Source organism: Daphnia magna, linkage group LG9, assembly GCF_020631705.1.
Source record: "Daphnia magna isolate NIES linkage group LG9, ASM2063170v1.1, whole genome shotgun sequence".
NCBI lineage: Eukaryota > Metazoa > Arthropoda > Branchiopoda > Diplostraca > Daphniidae > Daphnia > Daphnia magna.
This window is the reverse complement of record NC_059190.1, coordinates 798,484-820,815: the sequence shown is the minus strand read 5'-3', so window position 1 is coordinate 820,815 and position 22,332 is coordinate 798,484. Positions and strand designations below refer to the sequence as shown.

The window sequence follows — 22,332 nt, the reverse complement described above, 5'->3', positions numbered from 1 at the left end:
GGAAAAAATCTGTTGGAGCGTGTCAAATTGATGAACGGTCCCACATCAATAGAAAAATTTTTCACTTTAAGCGTGCACGCGGAAATACGATGATAAACAATTGGAGTTTTTGATTTTTGTCCAAGGTGGTTTTGGGGGTGGTCAAGTGACGCGAGGAACTAAAAGTTAGGTTCATGGGCACCAGATCGGTCAAGTAGCATTTGATTCAAAATGCACTTTTTCGTAACTGAACGACTATCCAGCGACTTCCTGGAAAGAATAACAATTACCTTTCGTTCATGCTTAAAAATTCTGCCCATTAAAAACCTTTTGCTTCATCCTTCTTAGACAACTGATAGTATAAAAGAAATAATTTATGTGAAATCGTCTGCTTTGTTCAGAATAATGGCCATGTTCTGACTAACCATCTGCGTTATGTATGCTTAATGACTTGAAATAACGACAGAGGATCTTGAAACATGCTCTTCCTTGCTAAGATTATATGATTCAAGGTTTCGTGTTTCGTGTCAGTCAACTAATTGAAATCTTACTAAATCTAAAGATTGAGATTAAATCTTGTTGGTCTAGTGTCTCGAGTGAGAAAGCCCTACGAGCATGAACATTTTACGTTTGCCAAGTTGCACAGAAAAATCTTTGCCATGATTTTAGACACCCCCTTTCTAATTTTTCAATGCTTTTATTTTCAAATGAAAAACTATCGCCATTATTTGCTTCTAAGACTGAAAGCAGCCGTTGCAGCAAAATGACAACATTTTTATTGTGTAATTGTTTTTTAACTGGAATTTTAAATTCTTTTTTACTTTTCAAATGAAAATTTGGCAACACAAATTGAGAGGGGTCGGTCGTATCCTTGAACTGGGAAGGGAATTGAACTGAGGTTTATTTATCTGAAACATTTTAGGCGCCATTATCTAATCGCTATCTCACTCGTTGTGGTGCTGTTCATTTCAAGTTTGAACATCTTAAGTAGAGCATTCTGTTTCTGATTTTCTTGATCACAGAATATTGTGACTCATCTACTGTGAACTGAAGTTTGATGGAAAAGAACCACAACCTTTGAACTGGCACGAATTAATTAGTGATATTGCTCGATTGCGTTATTATTAAACACCATTTCAACTTGAGAAAAAAATCATTGGTCGTAGTGGACAAAGAACGAGATGATTGTTACGTGGCCTTCACAGTGAGGCGGCAAGCAGGGAAAGAGCACGGCCATGATGAACCGAAGACACGTGTGCCAAAATCCTTTTTCCATTGCAACGTCATCAGCGTGAGACTATCTGCCATTCCAGGTTAGTTATTTATTGTATTTCTTTTCCTGTTTGCCTGCATTCGTCGTTTTGAGAATCGTTTTCTGATGCCCACAACAGCTGTTTTCGGAATGAAATTTTTGAACGCGATGCCTGAATTTTGCTGGCAATCGCCATTGTGTGTCCTCGTCGATCACTCACTTATACTTTAATTAGGCAATAAGGAAACGCTACTAACTGATAGAATGTCTCATTCTAGATGTAAATTACTGGCTAGCAACTGCCCCAGCTCAGATAACGAGCATTTGCTAATTTCTTTCCGACCATGTTGCTTTTCTTTTCTTGTCGAAACTTACTATCCTTGAGCTTGTGGACTAGTGAATCGAAAAAGACTCTTACACGCTAGTTTGTCTCTCATTGTTCGGCAAAACATTTTTAATTTGTGAGGGTTTTCATTTGCCAATGTTTCGTCCAATTTTCCTGTCTCGTTTGATTAATTGGAATGAAACCAACGTGGATTGATGTCCTTGCGTCTTATGTTTGTTGGCACTCATCGCGTCGATGGCTTTTGTTATCGCTCCAAATCTCTGCCATCCAATGCCGAAATGCGTAATTGAAAATGTTTTAGCTTAAATAAGAGGCTTGTTTATTATAATCTTTTTTCAAATCCGGCAATAGATTTTTTTCTAAGATTTTTGAATTCAATTTTCGAAGATAGGCAATTCTGTTGGAATTTTTGTTCTGTTTTAACTGTTGCTCTGGCGCGTTGCATCGGCAGTTTACGATGTAATTATTTTATTTTGAGAAAAATTTCAATTTGCATTGTTGAAATTTGTGTTTCCAAGATCTTACTCAGACAATAATTTTGGGTCTTTATTTGGGACTTTTTTTGTTTGTTTTGTGATTGACTTTGAATCATCAAAGATGGGGATCATTTGACTTTTAACTATTTTCAGTTTTATTTTACGGTAAAATAAAACCGAAACTCGATTTATTGAATGTTTCATTTCCATGCTCGGAAATATTATGTTTATCTCAATTTCTTGTAAAATTATTTTCTTATGAAATCAAGTTTGTTTTAAAAACAGATTAAATAATCATTTAAAAAACACCATCTTTTATTGAAAATAAAATCACAACAGACGAAACACGGCTGGTTAGCCCTTATTCCAAGTAAAAAAAAAAAATCAATAATTATGTTATACACATCAATCGTTAAAAGTCCCACTAAAAGCGCAACACTTTGGAGAAAAAGGGGGAAAAATACAAGAGGAATACTAAGTAGCGATCAAAACTTCATAGAACAAAGACCCGAATAGAATTATGAAACAATGAAGAACCACCACGTTTTATTTGTTGTTGTTGTTGTAGTTTAAATTCCCGAATTTTCGAAAGGAAAGTAGCCAATACCGATTGGCTCAAATCAAACAGCTTTCTTTTAATTAATTACAAACATACGTAAAAGGGAGGGGAAAACAAGGTTGCCGCAAAGTGCATTTAATTCTAAGTAAAAACAGTACGTACAAAAAAAAAAAAATCATAAAACAAAAAAAACAAAAAAACTCGCAGTTGCAAAGAAATGTACACAAAGCACACGAACACTCTAGCAATCAAGACCAGCGGCCGACATTTCGTTTTCTATTTCACGTAAAAACATTTTCGCCGGGATTCTCTTTTTTGTTTTGTGTTCCGGGTCGACGAAAGTCCATTTGGTGGACAACTGTAATAAAATTACTAAAATTTTTCTAGATTGTTCTTTGATGCCGGTTTTGAACGACCGCGGTCAAATGTTCGTATTGCGCGCGCGCGACGCCAGTCGATTTAGGAAATCTTGAAGCTTGGCATTTTGTGTGTTTTTATCTCATTTTTTGTTTTTCAATTAGGAAGGCAGGGAGGGTTTGGGTTGCAGAAACCTCGAGGGTACGTTTACCACAAATCTACACGATGAATATCATCGTTGCTAGAATGTCTACGAAATAGACAAGAAAAAAAATTTTTAAAAATCGGCTTAATTTTTTTAAATTGCTTTAAAAATTACGTTACCTGGAACGATCGGCCTCAGCCGCTGCACTGATTCTCGCCGAAACGGTAGCTAATGCAGATCGTTGCATATAGCTGCCCGTCCTATCCAGATGGATGGCATCGGCTTCTTCATTTGATATCCGCCTCATTGGTGTCGAAGCACCTGAACCACCTGTCGTCGAGGTGGACGGAGCTGAACCGCTGGCCGGCGATGGGCTCATGTGAAGAGCGGATTTGATAATGCTGACGATACTCGTCCGCTCTGGCCGCTCTGGTTCGTCCCAATCTTCCAGCGCGTCTCTATGCGATTGCCGCAACGAACTGTTGCGGCTGAAACGCGATTCGTGTGAATTTTGCCTCGACGCCGTCGTCCGGAAATTGATGGTCGTAATGGGAATGTTCTGCACACGCTCGATTTCTTCACCTTCATCTTCACTGGACGATGAAGGATCCGATTCCCAGGCCGGTTCTGCTATAGATGTTTTGATGACGGGTGGCTCGGGCGTCATGTGAACATCTGGAATCGTTTCCACTTCTGACGTGTCTAATGACGGCCCTAAGGCAGCGCTCGATGGATGTAGCGTATTTCCGTAGACGTTGACGTCACGGAATCCGACAGATTTAGTCGATTTTCGAGATTCGGATCGCGACGTTGGTCTCGTCGGTCCATTGCTGAACGTTCGGTGCGGGTACCTCCACGGCGATTTGGGTGGATCAAGTTCCATGGACGGGTTATCTAAACCGAATTTAGTGTCGTTGTTGGGGCCGTCCAGTCCGCCGTTGAGACGTTTGGAGAAGCGGCGGAAGATTCTCGATCCGAAATTGCTGATGGGCTCTTCAAATCTCGATCGTCTTTTCCCTACTTTGGTGTCGTGACTCTCCTCGATGATGATGTGACGGTCGTAGGGGGTGTCGTAATCCAGTTCGATGACGGTCGAGAATTTGTGCGGGAAGGCTATTTCCACTAAGGTGATGACCAATCCGAAAATCGAGACAATCAATCCTGTATGGGTGGAAATAAAAAAAACAAAAAATATTTAGAGAAAATATCGAAATGATTTTTGAAAATGTTTGAAACTTGACCAGCGGCTAGGACGAGCCAGAAGCTCCAGCCAAAACTGAAACTGATGATTGCGTCTTCGAAGCGGATGACGAGCGGTCGACTCGGGATGTTCATGTAGTACAGTAGATTGGTCAACAACATCAGGCCGCCAGTACAGAGCATCATGTAGCCTCCGTAAACAGGTACGGTGACCAACATGATGTTCATCAAAAGCCACGCAGCAAATGCCGACCTGCGCCAGAAACGAATGTGGGCCACGCCCGTTTGAAAATTGGTGTAACATGTCAGTGAGAGATAACGGAGAGTGAGAGTGGAATTCGTTTGTGAAGCAGGTGAGAAAAGAAAACGGCTGCGTTTTCACGAAAGCCACACAGTTTCGGTGGTATATTGTTTTGATGGGGAGTAGTTCATTTCTGAAGCAGTAGGAAGGGATAAATATGTTGGGAATAAAACAAGGTGGTGATGGCCGACTTTGCGGTTCAGTTGCGGCTGGATCACTTTCAACAACGGACGTTTTCCCTTTCGAGTGTGGTCATCCGGCTAATCCGGCACCGTGCCGTATTAACTCTCGTTGCTACGCGAATGCTAATAAAAATGAAGTGGTCTAAACACACAGAAAAAAACTACTACGCTTTCCTTTTTTTTTTGTGTGGAATACGTACACTTCCTTTTTTTTTTTTTGGCGGATTCATAATAACTTGTTTTTCCATTGACCGAATGAAATGTGATATCCATTTAAAACCACCGTGTAAAACCGTGCGAAACTCTTTTTCCGCCTGTTGCAGCGGATCAACATTACAGGTGGTGTTGAACAGCAAACCATTTTTTGTTAAACGAATTCCGAAATAATGAAAGCTGCCAGCATTTTTCACAAAAAAAAAATCATTTCAGCTTGCCGATATTTCCCAGCGATTCGCAAATTATCGAAAGAACAACGAGGCAGACTAAAAAAATTTCACCGTTCTGCTGAGATTTTATTTTTGTTAAAGGACCAGGTGAAAATCGCTCACGGCGGGCGCCGGCCGTTAGAAAGTGAACCAAGTCTTTTCGCACGTCGTTTGTTTATCTCAACTTTATTTGTAGTCGCTAAGTAAATTGTGCGTTTAAAGTCAAACATTGCCATTTGCGTGCAAAAAACTTGGCACCGTTTTCAACCAATAAATAAGGCGAGAACCCAGCGACCTCTTGAGGCTACGAAATTTACATTTCCTGGTTAATGTCAAACATTTTGATGGATTCGATCACGAGTCGGTCAGCAGTTTAAAATGACCCCAATTCACATCATGGACACCGTGCGGAGAGAGTATGCGTGCTGTAGGGGCGGTTAATAACCATTTCTTTGCTCCAGACATTTTCTGCACCTGGGCAGGTGCAAATTTTTTTCAATATTCTTTCCACGTATTCAGTTTTTTTTTGTTTTTTTAAGGCTTGTTGCTTAGGTATAATATCTGCTGGTTCGTTGAAATTATAGACTGTCTGCGATTGAGTCACAAACTAAGCAATTTCATGGCATTTTTCTTAACGATGGGCATAACCGACATTCTTCTGGGATTGTAATTCCGATTGCGAATAATGACTTGCATGTGGGATTGAGTGTCGTAAAAGAAAGGATCGTAAAAGACCACAGAAAACAGAAAAAAAACCCAAAAACATAGGGGGAAGGCAGATAGACAGGTGAAAATCTACCAATGTGAACGATTCTGCACTTACCACAAGGTGAGGCAGCTGTAGTAACCAGCTTTGCGGTATGTTCTTCCCCATCCGAAACCTTCCTCGTTCAAGCTGAGGTATTCGGCCACCGTTAATATGGGATACGGTAAACCTTTTCGTAATGCAGCCTCGTATTCATCGACCATATCGTCCGGTCCTTTCCAGCCGAATCGTTCGTTGTAATCGATACGGTCGCTCATATTGAACACGCCCGAAGCTGTGCACGTTGTTTCAATTAAGAGAAATTTTTGTCATTTTATTTTATTTTCACAATCAATTTCGATTGGCAAATGGTTTTTCTTTAAAACTTACAGCGGAGGGTGACATTGACGTGATTGAATCCGATGTGAATGCCCAGTCTGGCGACAATTTTTTCGCTCGAAAAGGCACGATAGCTGCTTACTATTTGTTCTTCTGCTGTGTGCCATCCGCAACCGCTACCGCTCACTGTGTTGTCCACACAAAAGAAATGAGATTATTGAACTGGTATATCTGAATGATTTCAAAGATCCGGGTACTTTTTTGTTCTTTCGGGGAGGGGGGGAAAGAAACAGTCACGCATGATTGCTGACGCGCAAATTAGTTATGCCAGTGCAGTGACCTCGGGTCGCAGGTGTTTGTTTTCCTTTGTATTCTACATTTCAACAACGTTTGTTGCTGCTGCTGCTGCAAGTGGGGAGGAATCGGCCTACGCGCTTGAATAGAGAATGTGTTTTGTATTTGATTTCAAGGTAAATTTCGACGGGACGGGAGCGAGCACGGCCTTGAAAGTTCTCTTTCATTTTCGAAAAGCGGCCTCTTGTGTCTGTCCATGTCGGACTATCTCCTCCGTTATTTTCCTCCTGTCCCCCCCACAACCTCTTCCCCCTTTTCTCATAATACCTGGGCCTATGTTACACCTTTTGAAGGCCGCGTCGGTCGTTCTTGTTGCCTTCTTAAAAAAAAAGGGAATTTATTTTGATTTTTTTAAGCTTGAGGCCCCGGCAACGGCAAACAACCAGGTTCCTTGTTTTGTGTTATTTTGCCAAGTTTGTCGAGGCCAACTAGTTGGAATGTATTTACCAAGTTCTCTCTTTACACAATTTTGTGTTCGATAGGTAAAAAGGAACTGATTGAACAATAGCTCACCTGAATAACAGACGATCTCCTAAAATGTTCAGCTCATCAAAACGTGTGTCAAGAAGGAACAGCTGACCATTTCTTTTTTTTTGTGTGTGTTTGTTATAGTTTTTTTTTAGTTTTTTTATTCGAGGCCAAGTACCGGAGTGGCATCTTATTTTTTTCGTACCTTGGTGGGCACTCAGGTGCGCTCGAGACATGTTATGCCGCTTAATGTTAAGAGTCCACCCTCCATTTTTCCCCCCCCAACCTGTCTTGATATTCACGTCATTTAAAGGTACCAGTTGAACAGCAAAGCGACTCTCTCTTACTGTGTAAGCTACTGTTTAGTGAAAGTAGATTCCTTTTTTTTTTCGATTTCAGAAAATGTACAGTAAATTAACGCCTTTTTTTTGGGAGAAAAAAAAGGGAAAATTCGCGTTTTCCGGTCTAAGGAAGCTAAACAAATGACAAGAAACTCGACATAAACTTGAAAAAAAAAACAAAAAAGACTGAGGACAGAGATAAGGGCAAAAGGCTTATTGTTCTTGAGAGTTTTGCAAGAAATGTTGTTTTCACGAACGTTGGGTTCCATTAACTACAACAAGGGCCAACCCTCTTCGTGTAACGCGTTTTAAACGTGTCCCGACTTTTATCTGTTTTATCTAATCGAATAAATTTGCAATTTTCCCTTTTTTTTTTCTCATTATAGGGAAATTAAGCATGAGAAAAAAAATATATGTAGGAAATGGCCTACTTAAGACTTGGCTAGTCATCCATATTTTTTTTCTATTTTTTCGAAATTGTTTAAGAACTTTGTTATGAGATTGGGCACGTGCAAAAACTCATTGCACACCGCAGTGTTGGGATCTTTCCGACCGTGCCAGAGCGAGTTTAAGGAACCCCCTTATTTATTTTTTTTTTGGGTGGAGGGGGGTTTTTGTTGTTGGATAATTTTTCTATATCTTTCTGGGAAGTGACGCAATAATCGGGAAATCGTTGAGCAGAACTGCGGAATGAAAACAAACAATCGGCCCCAAGAAAAAAACGAAAGGAACGAATAGGTCCGCCCTATCTACATTGCGTTATTATCTTTAAACGGAACTAATCCCCCCTTCCCCTAAAATATAAATGTAATATTTAACACAAAAGGAATGGATCGGTTTAGCTCGGCTGGATGCGAAAATAACCGATATTAAAAAATAAATGAAATTTCACTGGGAGACTTGCATCAGATGAGCCTAGTATTTTCAATTAAATTTGGGGGGGGGGGATTCTCCCGCGACACTTAACGAATCAATGCGACCGCATCTATGTATTAATTCAGATGAGTTGAGACTTTCTCTATGCAACAGCCGCGCTAATCCGCATAATAGTCTCGCAACGGGATATTTTCTTTTTCAAAAAACATTTGGTGTGATGTAAAGGTGTCGAAATAAATAAGAAAATGTTTGCCTTACCGAGGATGACGGCACCGACAAACAGGCTGATGGTGACGCTCGTGAATGTGGTAAAGCGCTAAAATTTCAAGCAAAACAAAACAAGAAATCTAAATGAGTTTTTTTTTCTAGCGAGAATTTATCAAGCAGAAATATTACGGACGATGATGTAATTCAAGAGTTATTATTATTTTTTAAAAATTCGTTCCCAGTTCTTTACCCTCCCTAAAGACATTAGCAATAACCAAATGTCTGGCCGTCACACGACGCCGCCGCCGCCAACAAAAGACTTTGGGGGGGAGGGTTTGATGGTTTTGCTTTAGCACGATCGTACAGTGAAAGTGGTGGCTTTGACGAGATCATTGGTGGTGGGCATCGTGAGGCTGGCCGATTTATTTGCGTGTCCCGCGTGCAACATGAGGGGACGCGTCCGTCTGTTGCTCACGTCTATGGCCACACTTTCTTGGTTGGGAGGAACTTACTTCTTTTCGCATGCCGGGCAGCACGATGAGGAACGCCACAAAGACGGTGATGAAGACGACGCAGAATGTGATGGTGGACACATCGCCAGTCACGGCCGTTCGGTTTGCGCGGTCGTAGAGCGTCGGTCCACCGTCGTGACGAAACGCATCGAACCAGCCTTTCATTTTTTGATGCACAATTTTTTTCGCCGTCACGTTTATCTTGAAGTTTTTTTGATACTCCACAAAGTTGAACGGCTGCGATTGTTGGCTTGTCAACCGGCTGCACGAAACGAAAACGCAAAGAATTAGACAAACTAAACAATTGCAAAAAGAATCACACAATTCGTCATGGAGCAGATGTTATTCTATTTTTTTTTTTAAGGCTTTTTTCTTTTTTACTTCGCCTTGAAAAGACACGGGAGCGTGCGCATGTCCCCCGTTTCCTTGATGATTTTCTTTCAAATTTCCATTTTAACTAAATCGAAATAGATTTCCGAGCTAAACAAGTGGAGGGGGAAAAGATATGCAAGACGAATCGTCAGCCATTGCTTCATTGTGCCCATTTACCTTTACCTTATTTGGTAGTTTTCTTAAAAGAGCTAACACACAGTCCCAAAATGTGTTTGGAAATGCCGTTAAGCGGATTGCGACAGGATACCGTCAACGCTCCAATACTCACCGAGATTTCGCATATAGCCCTTTCTTCCCTCACCTGACAGTTTGCTATTTGCGACTCAATAATTATCCGTATTCCCTAAAGTATATAATAATAAAAAAAGAGAGAAGCGCGACCGGATGACCCCGCGTTGAACGGATGGAGTGGTAGGAAGAAAAATTCCCCCTTTGCTGGACAAATAGCCCACGTTGACTGTACGAGAGTTCTTTGCCTTTTGTTTGGAATTCCCCCGCCACCGTCTTTCATCAAGCACGGCTCACCTTTTGTTGGAGGATTTTCTTTTTAAAAAACTAAACGTTTCAATGACGTTTCCATTTTAATTATATTATAAGAATCCCGGAACAATAAAAACAAAATGGGGGTTCGTGAGGCGGTCGTTAAAAAGAATTCGAGCGTGATGAACGAAGCTCAATGCGGATGTAGGGTGTGGCCGACCGCCTACACTTGTTAGTGGACATTAAGGTGCGATTGTCAAGGCACCTGTCCAAGTTTCAATTCGTTAAAAAAAAGATGGTCTCGGATTTGATTTTCGACGTTTAAAAACGCGATAATCCTGGTGGAATCTAGTAATGCGGGATGAGCTGATGTAACCCAAAAACGATTTAGTGTTTACACGATAGCGAACAGAAAAAAAAAAGAGGATTAGAATAAATGAAAGCTCAAGGATTTGCATGGCCCAAAAGGGCATCGCCAAGGACCTTTTGGCAAAAATTGTTAAACCTCATTTTTCTTTTCGTTTTTAGGTAGATGGATGTGCGGATTTTGAAATGAGAAATATTGGCGTTCATCGTGTCCTGAATTGAATAAACAAAGAAGGTCGTTGCGTTTGGAGAAAATGTTGGCCGATCAGCTGATTTCCAGCGTTCACGTCTTTCGTGTGGTTGGGCGCATGAGAAATTCATGTCATTCTAATTCTAGAGGGAGAAGAAATGAAATTGAAATAGTGGTGAGTAGATCATGTCCCACTCACGTCGTTGCTAAACCCGTTATGATTCAATAATGGACGAGACGGAACGACCGAGTTCTTCTCCAAACGACTTTCTCTTTTTCTCGAATTTTCTTTAAAGAAGCCCTCATCTCTTGAATTTTTTAAAAAATCATCCAGACATGTATGCATATCTTAAAATAAAACAACAACAAAAAAACATGTCTGCGTGACTCCAGGTGATTGGTGCACGACGTCTGTCTTTTGCTGCTTCCATTAGTACGTGAATTTTTTCCAAACAATTTTGAAACCCTTGATTTTTCGAGGCCTGAGGCTAAGTTTTTTTGTGTTTTGTTTCCCGAACAGAGTTGTTCTTTTTTTTTCTTGTTTCTGAAGCCCAAACAAAAGATGATATTTCTCTTTCTCTTTTTTCTTTCTCTTTCGACTGGGAACTTTCTCCTGGACTCTCTTGTTCTCCTCGCCCCTTTCGTTCAGCTCAAGACCCAAGTCATCGGGTCCCGAAATCTCTTTTCACTTCTTGCCTGAGGCTGTGTGTCGTGCTGCCACCAACCCAAAGGGGAATGAAGGAAGTTCGAAACGAATTTGACCGAAAGCGGAAAGTGACAATTTTCTCAGACATTTTTTGTGTGTGTGCGTGTGTGCGTGGATTTTTGACACGTTTTCACGACTTGCTTCATTGACTAAGTAAACAAAACAGAAAATGAGGGATTACAACCATTAAGGATTGGGCGGGGGTTAAATTGTTTACCACTAGCAGACGATTTTCTAGCGAACGAGACTATCCGTAAGGAAATGTTTTTGTTGTTTTCGATTCGTGATGAAGCCATTTCAGCGAGTCGAATCGCACGTCACGACGACGGCAGATTCTGTCACGTTGAAGCTGTCGATTATCCACATCACATCAAAAACGTAATTATTATTTTAAAACCCTAAAACTGTTAATGTCTTCCCTCTTTTCACTCTCAAAGTCACCAGCTTAAAATTCTTGGAACTAAACAAAATGTCAACTAAACAAGTTCAAACGAATGAATGACTTAATTTTAATATCGTTCAGTCTACCACGAAACGTAAAAAAAAAACACCAAAAAATATCACACACACACACATAAAAAACGAGAGTTAACGAAAGAGACTTGAAAGCGAGCCGAAGGCTGGCTTGCAACTGGCTTGCTCAGTTGACCGGAATTTGTCGAAGAAGCCAGGCTCCACCGCCAGGGTGCTCCGTTACTGCTAGCTTTTCTAGATAGCAACTGTGTGTGTGTATACATCCAGAGAAAATGGCCAGGAAAAAAAAAGGGAAAAGCGCGATTTTAATACGAAAGAGAGAAAGGGGAAAGAAAAAATGGGGGGTACTATGCCGGAATATGACCGACTTTTTAAATGCTATAACACTTTTTTTTTTTTTTGGGTTTAAGTTTTTTTTTTGTGTGTTGACTTTGTCTACGTGAAGCGCTCGACCGGTCGTTTTACGTGTTGGGTTTTTTTTTTTAAACTTTATCCCGAATTTGTACGTCAGATCCGCATTCACTTCGTCATCTGCCCTCTTCCAGTTCAAATAAAAAGGGTTAGCTGCTGACTCATCTTTTGTGCTGGTGTCCCCAACTTGTAATTTTTTTCCCCCGCACAATTCTTACGTCATCATCCTTGTATGATGATTTTTATTTCCCTCTATTTTATTTTATTTTTTAACTGGAGGTCGTTGGATAAACTTGTCTAAATTAATTCAGAAATGAAGCAATCGAGAAATAATGAGATAAAGGTTGAAGGTGTGCTGATGACATTGAATCGAAGGTCGGTTAGATGTTAATTCATAACTAGAACAACGAAATGATCTTTTTCCTATAAAACCCAGCGATGACAGTGGGACTTGTGAAATCAATGAAAGATGAAAGTTAAAAAAAACGAATCACAAGATGCAAATCTAGAAAAGGATGGCCGTTAAGGTGCCAGGTTTGTTAAAAAAAAATTTAATAAAAAGGGCGTTTGCTCTTGTTTCGCTCTTGGCCGTATCGAAATAAAATCAGAAAAACAAAAAAGAAACAATTGGATGCAAATATCCAATCCATCCTCACTTTTCCTATTACTATACACCAATCTGATTATGCTCCGCTGAGCTTCCAATGAAAAATGAAAGTTGACACCATTTTTGGTGATGTTAACTCTCACTCGCATCGATGTTGTTTTTAATATTTCAAAATGAAAAAAAAAAAATACTAGCAATTGCTGGCTTAGCGGTTTGATGCCTATTGACGAACTGACACAGCAGGCAGAACACATTGTATAACGTTAGCAACGCGAGTCTATTCTTCGCCGTCGAGTGGATCAAACGAAAGTGAAAATGACAGTCCGTTTCCGTTATTTTTACAAACCGCCGAGATGTGGGTCAGAATTTCGGGGTTTAAACAAAAATTCAAATGAAGAATGAATTGTTTTTGTTTCTTCAACGATACGGTACACATTTTTGCACGATAAAACCCCGTTAGAATGTGACGTAACCTTCTGTTGTTTTTTTCTTTGAAGAACGCGAAAAATGAAAGGAAAAACAAACTTACGTCGTGTGTTGTACAAGAAGTCCACGTGTTATTTTCCCTTTATTTTTTTGAGTTTTTTTCTGAAGTTGCACTCGTCAAAGACAATCACGAGATGAAAATAGTTTCGGTCCGTAAATGGCAATTCACTTATTTGCGGCTTTTCAAAAAAAATTTTCTCAGCAAATGTTTTGAAAATTGAGAAAAACAAAAGAACCGGTGTGTGTGGAATGAGCTCCGACAACGGGTCGAGTTAAACAATCCGGGACGGTGAGTTTATCGAGACTGAGCCCAGCAATGTCACTACCGGCCCATAATATGGGGAAGAGAAGTAAAACAGGCAGCAAGGAGACGAAAGGGAAAAAAGAGAGAGAGAGACCTTAAGGAGAGCCCGAAGTTTAGAGGTCTCTCCCAGGTGGGTTGGCCCGTCGGTTTGTCGGTTGAGGTTTTTTTTTTTTTCTTCTTCTTCTTCCCCCTTTTCTTCCCTTGTTTCGTTGCAAGTCTTTCTAGACGATTGGATGTGTGGTGTTCTCCCCCCCACTTGTCCTCCCACCCGAAACTCCTCACTACCGGAGCCTTACACCTGAGCAAAAGAAGGCGGAGGGAATAAGAACTGGTACCACCACTCTTGCAAGGTCATCCCCAAGCGGAATGAAGCTGCCACTGCCTATCGAAGGCAAGGTGATTTTTTTTTTCTTCTTTTCTTTCTTCCTTCGTGTTAAAGGAAAAAACACCAAAAAAAATGTGCGTGCATGTGTGGGAGGTTTTTTTTTTTTTTAAAGTTTACCTAGGGGCGTGACTTGACACCCCCCTTTGTTATCTTATGTATTGAGAAAGACTAGGAATTAAAACACGTGAATAGGAAAAATAATAAGAGCGTGTGGTCGGGAATGGAATAATCGAAATATGATTTTATTTGTTAACGGGAACAAAGTCAGTTTTGACAAGGATAGTTCCGGATTGAGTTTTGATGAAAAATGTCATTTTCACGTGCACTTTGCTATTGAATTGATTGACTTTGTCAGTTTGGGGGACCCGCAAAATTGGGTGAAATGTCAGCTGCGGTAGGGTTGGCGTTATCTACGTGCTTATCTAGGAGAAAGGTAGACAATACTCGATTGTGTTACGTCTCTACCGTAAATGTATCAAACAATCAATTTCTTTTCAATTGCGGTTCCTTGTCCGCTCCTGTTTTGCCACTCCAATTGGTTTTGATAATGGCGGGCGTGTGTGTGCGCGTTATCCGCACCAAATGGTTTATTTTTTTCCGAACGTTTGATTTTGGTGTAAAGTTTTTATTCAAACTTAGTCGACGAGAAAATGAAATGTATTTGAATGGCTAATAGTAAAACGGCACGTATATCTATCGAACCGATTTTTTTTTTCTCTGGGTTGATTGGGGGAAAACAAATGTCACTAGAAAAAGAAGTGGGGGAAATGGTTGACAGATGAAACACAATAAGGGGAAAATCCAAGTGAAATGAACTTATTTTTTATTTTGTATTATTATATTGCAATTTTCTTTTTAAACAAAAAGGGCGGCCAGTTGACTAGTGAAAGTCCCGTTGAAGGCCAAGATTCCGGCCCGGTTCCAATAAGTATCTACGTCATTGGCTAATATTTGCATTTTTTAAAAATTTAAATTCATCTTTATGTATTCCCAATTTATTTATTTTATTTTTACTGCTGGTAAATTCAATTAATTTTTTTAGTCTTTCAGTATTTAAATTGAAGATAAGAACTTAATCGACTTCTAATAGTTTGATTTCATATCTCTTCTTTAAAAAAAAAACAAATCATCTGTTAAACGGCACAAAAGGTGTGTGCCTTAACTAGCCAAATACGTAGTTGAAACAACGTCCAATAGGCCATTTAAAACAATATGTTTTACAGAACAGACCTTTAGAAGCGTACGCTAGACAATTGAGGAAATGGGTCAAACATTATTCCTTTCCTCGAAAACCAGTTTCTCCTCCCACAGCGAGAGAAGCGGAAAAGACAAATAAGTAGGACAAATCGAAAACTGTTCCGGATTGTACTCGACACTTTTCAAACAAACGCTTAACATTTTCTCGGCCGTTATTCTTACTTTAAAAACAATGCCTCAACGCAGGAATTTCGCGCCACTCTGACCGACATTTTTCAAATTTCCGAGGTGGTTTGACCATCGCCTGTCTTTAACATCTGATTTTGTGTAATTGCGCTATTTTTCAAATGATTTCAAGGCAGACGACAGTGCAGATTCGCAACAAAAACAAAAATGCCTTGAGAAAATGCAAAGCAGGATGTAAAAAAAAAAAAAAAAAAATGGGCAGCTGGGAGGAGGTGAATATCGATCGGTTTAGATCGGACACGGTCGTGAGTAAACGCGTCTGTATGTTCGTTTTTTTTTTCTTCTTCTTCTCTGTTGGAGGCTATTGCGTCTGATCGTCCTTGCTATCGTGCAACACCAGCGGAACGCCATGGCAGAAAAAAAACAAATGTAGGCCAAGGTAAAAACATTGCGTTGGAAACACACGAGAATGACTCGCACTCTTTGACGTTCTTCTTAAAACACGTACGAAACGGGCTACTGTCTTGTTCCTCATCGTCCATTTTTTTTCCCCTCCTTCTTCCTTTCGACTTGTCGTTACGAAATAACATTTGTTTTTGAGTAAAAAAAAGAAGATAGTGGCGGGGAGATGTCATCTTATCAGCGTTATGGCAATCCTTTAGGGCCATCTTCCACTTGTTTGACAATGACGCCCTACTCGTCTAGATCGAAGATGAAGTAGATGCCACTCTCTTATATATTTGATGGGCATCAGAATCTTTTGAAAGTTTCTTTTTTTTAAAATAATAATTTTAATGTTTTCGCTGGTCAAAGACCTTTCCCTAATGAATTCTAACTAGTGGAAGAGCGAACGTTAATAAACGGGTTGAAATGAGAGAAAATAAAACATTGGTCAGCATGATGTGTGTGAATCGTTAAAAAAAAAAAGTGAAGATTGGAACGTTACAACAGATAAATAACAGCGAAAGTCATTTGTTCCAACAAAAAGAAAACGGAACTTTCGGATGCTGCGTTAAATGATTTTGACACATTACGAGAAGCTCCGAAAGTAAATCTCTTTTCGGTCCGCGTCTAGCAGATGGGACAACATTTTTCTATATTTTATTTTATGTTTCAAAGGAGAACTCGACGTGATTGGCACGAGACGCGTTTAAAAACAAGACGAAGCAAAAGTGTGTATGGTTGTTAGTTTGACTTTCATTTTCTTTCTCCCGTTGGGGATAATATCTGCTCACCTCTACTCGTTGCTTCTTTTTATTTTATTATTATTATTTTTTTTTTTTAAGACTTAATTTTTTGTTGTTGTAACTTTCCAGGATTGATTGAGTTAATTTCAGTGTCTCGTTCTTTCTCTTAATCATTTTTGTTGTTGTTTGTTTTTGCACCTAAAGGGAGAGTGAGAGAAAGAAGTAGGGAGCCTTAAAAATCTATGAGAGAAAGTCAGCCATTGATTTCTAACCCGAGGCGACTTGATTCACGCACACCATCCACTCAAGTTTAATTACAATTGGCTGCCCAGACCGCAGGTGTTGACGATAGGAACACACACTAACAAATTGGGGGATTCATCTCAACTGTTCAAAATTGACTCTTACCACCCAATACTTTTAATGGCGGTTGTGATTATGCGCATATCAGTGGAACAACGTTTTTGTTAAAAGACACGATGGAAGTTCGATGAAGATGTCGCCTTTAGTTGTGCATATACGAACGGTGAAGGGGACGAAGATGTTGTGCAATAGATCGCGCTCATAAAGAAAGAGAAATTGTGTCCATGTTTTTTGTTTTTGTTTTACTCATTTATTGCAAAACGAAAACCATGTTGCCTCTCTCTTTCGGAAAGATTCAAATTTTTCGACTGGCATCACCATCGCCCGTTGGGTGTTGGACAAGCGCGTAACAAATAAGAGAAATCATTGCTAATTGCTATTGGCTCGTTAACTGATCAGCTTGATTTAGAAAGTTGACTATGACAACTAGCCACTGGAACAATTACAACAATTGAGCTAATAAAAGCTTTTTTAAAAAGAAAATGTAATCAAAGGCGGATATCAACGAGATAAAACAAAATCATACCGGACGTGAAGAATAAATAGTAAGGCCGCAAGCCATTGATCTAATTGTATCAGCGTAAATTGGCTCAAGTGCTTACTCTACTGTTACACGGTCTTCACAAAGGGGGAAATGGTCATAAAGAAAGCCAAAAACAACACACAAAAAAAAACACGCACACGGAACGCGCGCGCAAGATTTTGATGTAATTATGGTCCCCGCTATATCGAAAGTCTGACCTTCACCCAATTTCCCTTTTTTTCTTTAAATTCCCGACGATCGTTTTTGTTTTGTTTTGTTATATAATTCCATTTCGTTCAAGGGGAGGTGTTTTGGTATAATGCGGAATTTTTGTCTGGCAGAAGTGAACACGTCGGAGCAAGGAAAGGGAAGCTAATGTAGAACAGTGGGAAATCCGGTCGCATGTCAGTTGGCACGTAGCATTCCCCCGCGTTTATTTCTCGCTTTGTAACAAACTGGATTTTATATTTGTTGCTGTTGCATTGTCTTTAAGGCTTTGAAATGATCACAGTTTTGTACGATAACCGGGTCGTTCATTAATGGTAGAAAAAAAAGAAATAAATCCATGGCAAGTCAAGTCCTTCGTAACTGATCATTTGCATCGAAATGATAGAACCAGTTGCCACAATGACTAACCGTAGCAACAGAATAACATTTAAAACAGCCAAATAAAACGGTTTGATTGAAATGGAGGAAACCGGTCGAAATCGTGACTGGCCCATTTTTTTTTTTTTTTTTGTTTGGGACGTGTGGTTTTTTTTTTTTTTTATAGAGATCATCCTCAGTTTGTTCCGTTGGAAACGTGAGAATCGTGACATCAACCGCGAAAGGTAGACTTGCAAAGGAAAACAAAATAGGAGCGATGTTATACCGACTTCCAACCTTGACTTCCTTATCACGTCGCTTATTAGACCTCTTTTTTTTTTTTTTCTAATTTCATATGGACCATCATTTTCTTTTTGAGGGTCTTCTACGAGCAAAGCGAACTGGAGGAATGAAAAAGGGAAAAGAATCATGCTTTTATTATTTCGCCTTTTCGTAATTGTTATTCTTTACCTCCGTCTCCAGAACTGGGCAACTAACCGGCGGCAAGGCCGATGAGTCCCGACGCAGCGTGAATACCGCTCCAAGACAGCAGATTAACCTACTCTCGCGCGTCGTGAGCATTTTTTGTTTTCTTTTCCATCTTACTTTTTAAGGGCCTTAAAAAAAAAATTTAATTTTTTAAGACTTTCTTCATCATCTTTTTGTGGTGGCTGAGGAAGTCTTCCCGTTTCACGAAATTTTGTAGGTCCGAACACAAGGAGCAAACATTTCCACCTGTTCCGATTTTTTCCGGAACGAGGCCAGCAATTAGCCTTGTAGGCTACGCGCCCTTCAATCAATTTATGCGCTGGAATGTTCCGCGTTGTTTGCGTTCGCCTTCCACGTCACATGTTTGCGTTTAGAGATAAACTTGCTCAATAGTTAGATTACCTCACGTTCGCCCCCTTTTTTTTTTTCTTCTTCTTGTGATCTGTCCAATTTGTTGCGTGTTTTTCTAGGTTTAACATAACAATCCGTCTGGCGAAGGCATTGAAGAATTGCGTTTGATGGTGGTCGTGAACGATCGATTTAGTCCGGATCATTTTTCAATTTCCTCGTCTTGTTTATTAAATCGGGTTTTTGAATTTTGCATTTAACATTGACCTACTGCTATCGTTTGCAATGTGTTTTATTTTATCGTAATTGAATTACCTAGATGATTGAATCTATTTTTAAAAAGCGCTCAACAGCAATTGTTGTGGTCACGTATATGCCCGGGACGCTTCAATTGCATTTGGAGATAATGTTGCACTTGATTTTCGTCCCTCCTTTTGAGATGATAATTAAGGTCAATTCGAGCAAGGTCGAAATAATTACAACAGCTCTTTTTTGAATGAGCCAGGGAAATGTATAAACGACTATTTTAATGACTCATTTACATTTTTTCACGGACGAATGGAAGTTTACGATTGAATCACGGGTGACAAAGCGAAACTATCCAATCAGCAAAACAAAAGAAAGAAAAAGAAAATGTCTTGGTGAAAGCTGGAATTTTCTTTGCCTACGTGACACACTGTTGGTTCGCCAAAGTTTAAAAATATTTTCATTCAATTCCGAGAAAATCTCGGCCTTAAAACATAAATTTGAAAAGGCCTAGGGATTCCGGCAATTAGGCAACAACGGGGAAAACTGGATGGACTCGTGTACAAAGAAATATTATAAAATTGCTTGAAAAACGTATACATAATCAAAGTACGTTTTACGTCCCGTATTACGACACACTTTATTGGAATTAAGAACACCGGCGGCCCGTACAGTTTGTACGTTCGTGCAGTCGTGCAGTCGTGCGTTACAGTTAAATTGACCGTCAAAAGATGACATCAGGCCGTCTTTTTACATGAAAGACGTGATGCAATGATGACCGGCATCCGATGTTTGTATTAAATATTTCACGATTCGATTTAACATCACGTGTGTTCTAATCAACATTGATAACTGTACGTTAGGGAAAAAAACCGTTAGATCTCTCGTTAGTTTAAATATTTCATAATGCGCATTTCCAAGTTAGCATACTGAACACACCTTCAGGCCATAACTGTAGTCCAACAGTGAAAGTGCGTGAGCTACGATTGCATTTAACGGCCATGGAACACGAGAGGAATCTTCATTTCGTTTTTTCTTTTGGAAAATAAATTCAGAGCTCTCGTTGTCTGGCCGAGCGCAACGTTCAACCTACATTCCGCGACGAATACATCAATGATCTTTATCGATAGACTCGGGAGCAATGGATCACTACCGTCCCAGTCGGTTTGACAGCGCCCATATACCTTGGATTTCTAATTCCCTATCGGCGACGAAAGCGGCTTGTATATTCTGATGTGCCACCTCTGATATACGTATATTTATATATTTTTTTTTGATTTTGTGATAATATTAAGGTCCGTTTTTGGGTTCGTCGTCCTTTTTCTCCCCACCGTGCCCGTCTCACATTTTAAATAGGAAATTATAGACCCGTGTCAATGTAAACATCAGAGCGAAGGGAATGAAAAGACGTTGCTTGAAATGTCAATGTCCGACACCTTGACATCCCGGTTAAATATCTAAATTCTTAATTGTTTTTTTTTTTCCTTAAGGAAACTGGTTTAACACTTTATTATGCTAGTGATTCTTTGAGAAACGAGAGCTGCGATTGCTTTCTATCCACGCTATTAGGTTGTCCAGTTAGAGAGTCTGTTAGTCAATTTCATTGAGCAATCGATGTTTGTTTTATTCTTTAGTTTTGGGACTCAATTTCTGGAGAAAGGAAAGCCAAAATCTATCGGGCGTAACGGTTGACATAAACGTCGCATAGTAGTGATCCAAGTGGCATTACAATCTCGATGTGCTAAAAGTTCAAAATGGGTTAAAAACCCATTTCGACATGGGGCTGTTGCTTCAACAATTGCTTCAGTCCTGTACACTTTGTGAAATCAAAAGGGAAAAGTCAAATGTTTAAGAAAACCATTTTAAAAGGCTGTCAACAAACCAGAAGCTGTTGGGGTTGCTAGGGACACTCGCTGAATTTCCAAACGACGCACAGCAGATTTTGTAAACTCGATCGGATCTTGAGATTTCGATGTCAAGGTAAATCAAACGCCCGGTCGTTCACCTCCAGTCAATTGAACGCGTTGTACTTGTGTAGATGATATTTTAGAATAATAATTGCCTTGTTTTTCAGTTTCCCTTTGAATTGTTTATGAATTCTTGCCATGCCACCGAAAGAAATGATTCATTTCGTGTGATGGTCTCGTTGTATTTCTCAAGATTTCAACTTGCGCGTGATAACTACATCGTGTTGCACGTGATTTATTGGTTTCTCCTTTTGTGGAGCGAACCACTTTTCTAGCATTTACTTTTTTTTTTCTGCCTCTAATAATAACCTCGTGCAGCTCTTGTACAACATCGTTCCCATTTGGCAATCGAATGCCTTTTTTCTACCGACTCATTTGGTTGCGAACCTAGGCGTGTTGCGTTATGTCGATAACGTCGTCTGTCCGCACATATCATGTCTTTTGGCAAATTTCACAAGTCAATCGAAGATTGATGACTAGCTCCTCAGGCGCCCTCAGAATTTCTTTATTTTTATTAAACAAAAAAAACAAAAAGAGTTGCCTCAAAAGCAATCCATTATGCAACGTTCGCTTTTTATAGAAGCGAGGCCACAAAAAATGTAGCGTATGACTGGAACAGAATCCCCTATAGATAATCAACATTCATATTTTTTATTTTTTTTTAGGTAAACAAGAAAAGAAAAGAACCTAAACCGCAGACACGATTTTTGTAGTGACAATGTCCTCATGGCTCTCTCAATTTTCAATCGACCTTCCGTTCGCGTCCTCGTACTATTCGTAATTCAATGGAGAATTATGCGCGCCCTTCGCGCATTTCTTGACATATACCCGATGTTTGCCAAATGTGTGTTGTGTAAAACGCATATTTTGTTTCTTGCTTGTTTTTCCCCTGTTTGAATCGGCCTTTACTTTGTTCTCAATCCTCTTGTCAATAACTTCATTCAACCACAAAGCGGAGGCCGAGGGCCAGTAGGTCTGCAGGGATATCCAAGTCCCTGGCCATATCTGAATTGATGATTTTTTGAAAGAATATATTTCACGTGAAATAAAACCACACAATTTGTTTTGTAATCTTTGAAAAAACACAATTCTCCGAAAAATACGACCAGGTGAAACAAAACAAAACTATACCTTGGAAAATGAATAGCTTTCGGCGAAACTTGGTGGTCCCAACGAAAGTTTGGCGCCATCACTTTTGACTCTGCCAGTGTTTTTAAAGGCGAGACAAAACAATCGTTTTCCCTTTCATGTTCTCATCTCTGAAAATGTTCAAAGTGTCTCGTCGTCTAGCTGGCCGATGCCAATCGCCTTCAGCGGAAACGATTCTCCCCACCCAAAAAAAAACAAACAGAGATACCATCGCAATCTGCTTTAT

At 39.8% G+C, this 22,332-nt stretch overlaps 2 protein-coding genes across 3 annotated transcripts in view; one reads left to right on the top strand and one right to left on the bottom strand.

Annotated features, from left to right (window-relative positions):
- The first annotated feature begins 891 nt into the window (after window positions 1–891).
- The window catches only part of LOC116930567 (teneurin-a), a 134,542-nt gene continuing 113,101 nt past the window's right edge, over window positions 892–22,332 (top strand). Inside the window, exon 1 of the mRNA XM_045179101.1 lies at window positions 892–1,292. The gene's annotated coding sequence lies outside the window, so the exon portion shown is untranslated. The remainder of the gene's footprint in view (window positions 1,293–22,332) is intronic.
- LOC116930568 lies at window positions 2,351–13,510 on the bottom strand. 2 transcript variants are annotated; one of them, XM_045179103.1, is made up of 8 exons: window positions 13,221–13,510; window positions 9,065–9,326; window positions 8,604–8,661; window positions 6,358–6,492; window positions 6,046–6,262; window positions 4,356–4,567; window positions 3,294–4,275; window positions 2,351–3,219 (listed from the first exon to the last, which is right to left on the bottom strand). In XM_045179103.1, the coding sequence occupies exons 2-8, from the start codon at window positions 9,227–9,229 to the stop codon at window positions 3,177–3,179; spliced, it is 1,812 nt and encodes a 603-aa protein (XP_045035038.1). In that variant the 5' UTR covers window positions 9,230–9,326; window positions 13,221–13,510; the 3' UTR covers window positions 2,351–3,176. The 2 variants fall into 2 exon arrangements, with proteins under 2 accessions (XP_045035038.1, XP_045035039.1); XM_045179104.1 differs by lacking the exon at window positions 13,221–13,510 and adding an exon at window positions 11,417–11,825.

What these genes read in the sequence shown, in the direction of transcription:
- LOC116930568 (XM_045179103.1), bottom strand. Translation starts at nt 9,229, where the DNA reads ATGAAAGGCTGGTTCGATGCGTTTCGTCACGACGGTGGACCGACGCTC. An exon ending in CGTCAATGTCACCCTCCGCT is followed by an intron (nt 6,263 to 6,357) that starts GTAAGTTTTAAA and finishes CAACGTGCACAG; the next exon opens with CTTCGGGCGTGTTCAATATG. An exon ending in TACAGCTGCCTCACCTTGTG is followed by an intron (nt 4,568 to 6,045) that starts GTAAGTGCAGAA and finishes TTTCTGGCGCAG; the next exon opens with GTCGGCATTTGCTGCGTGGC.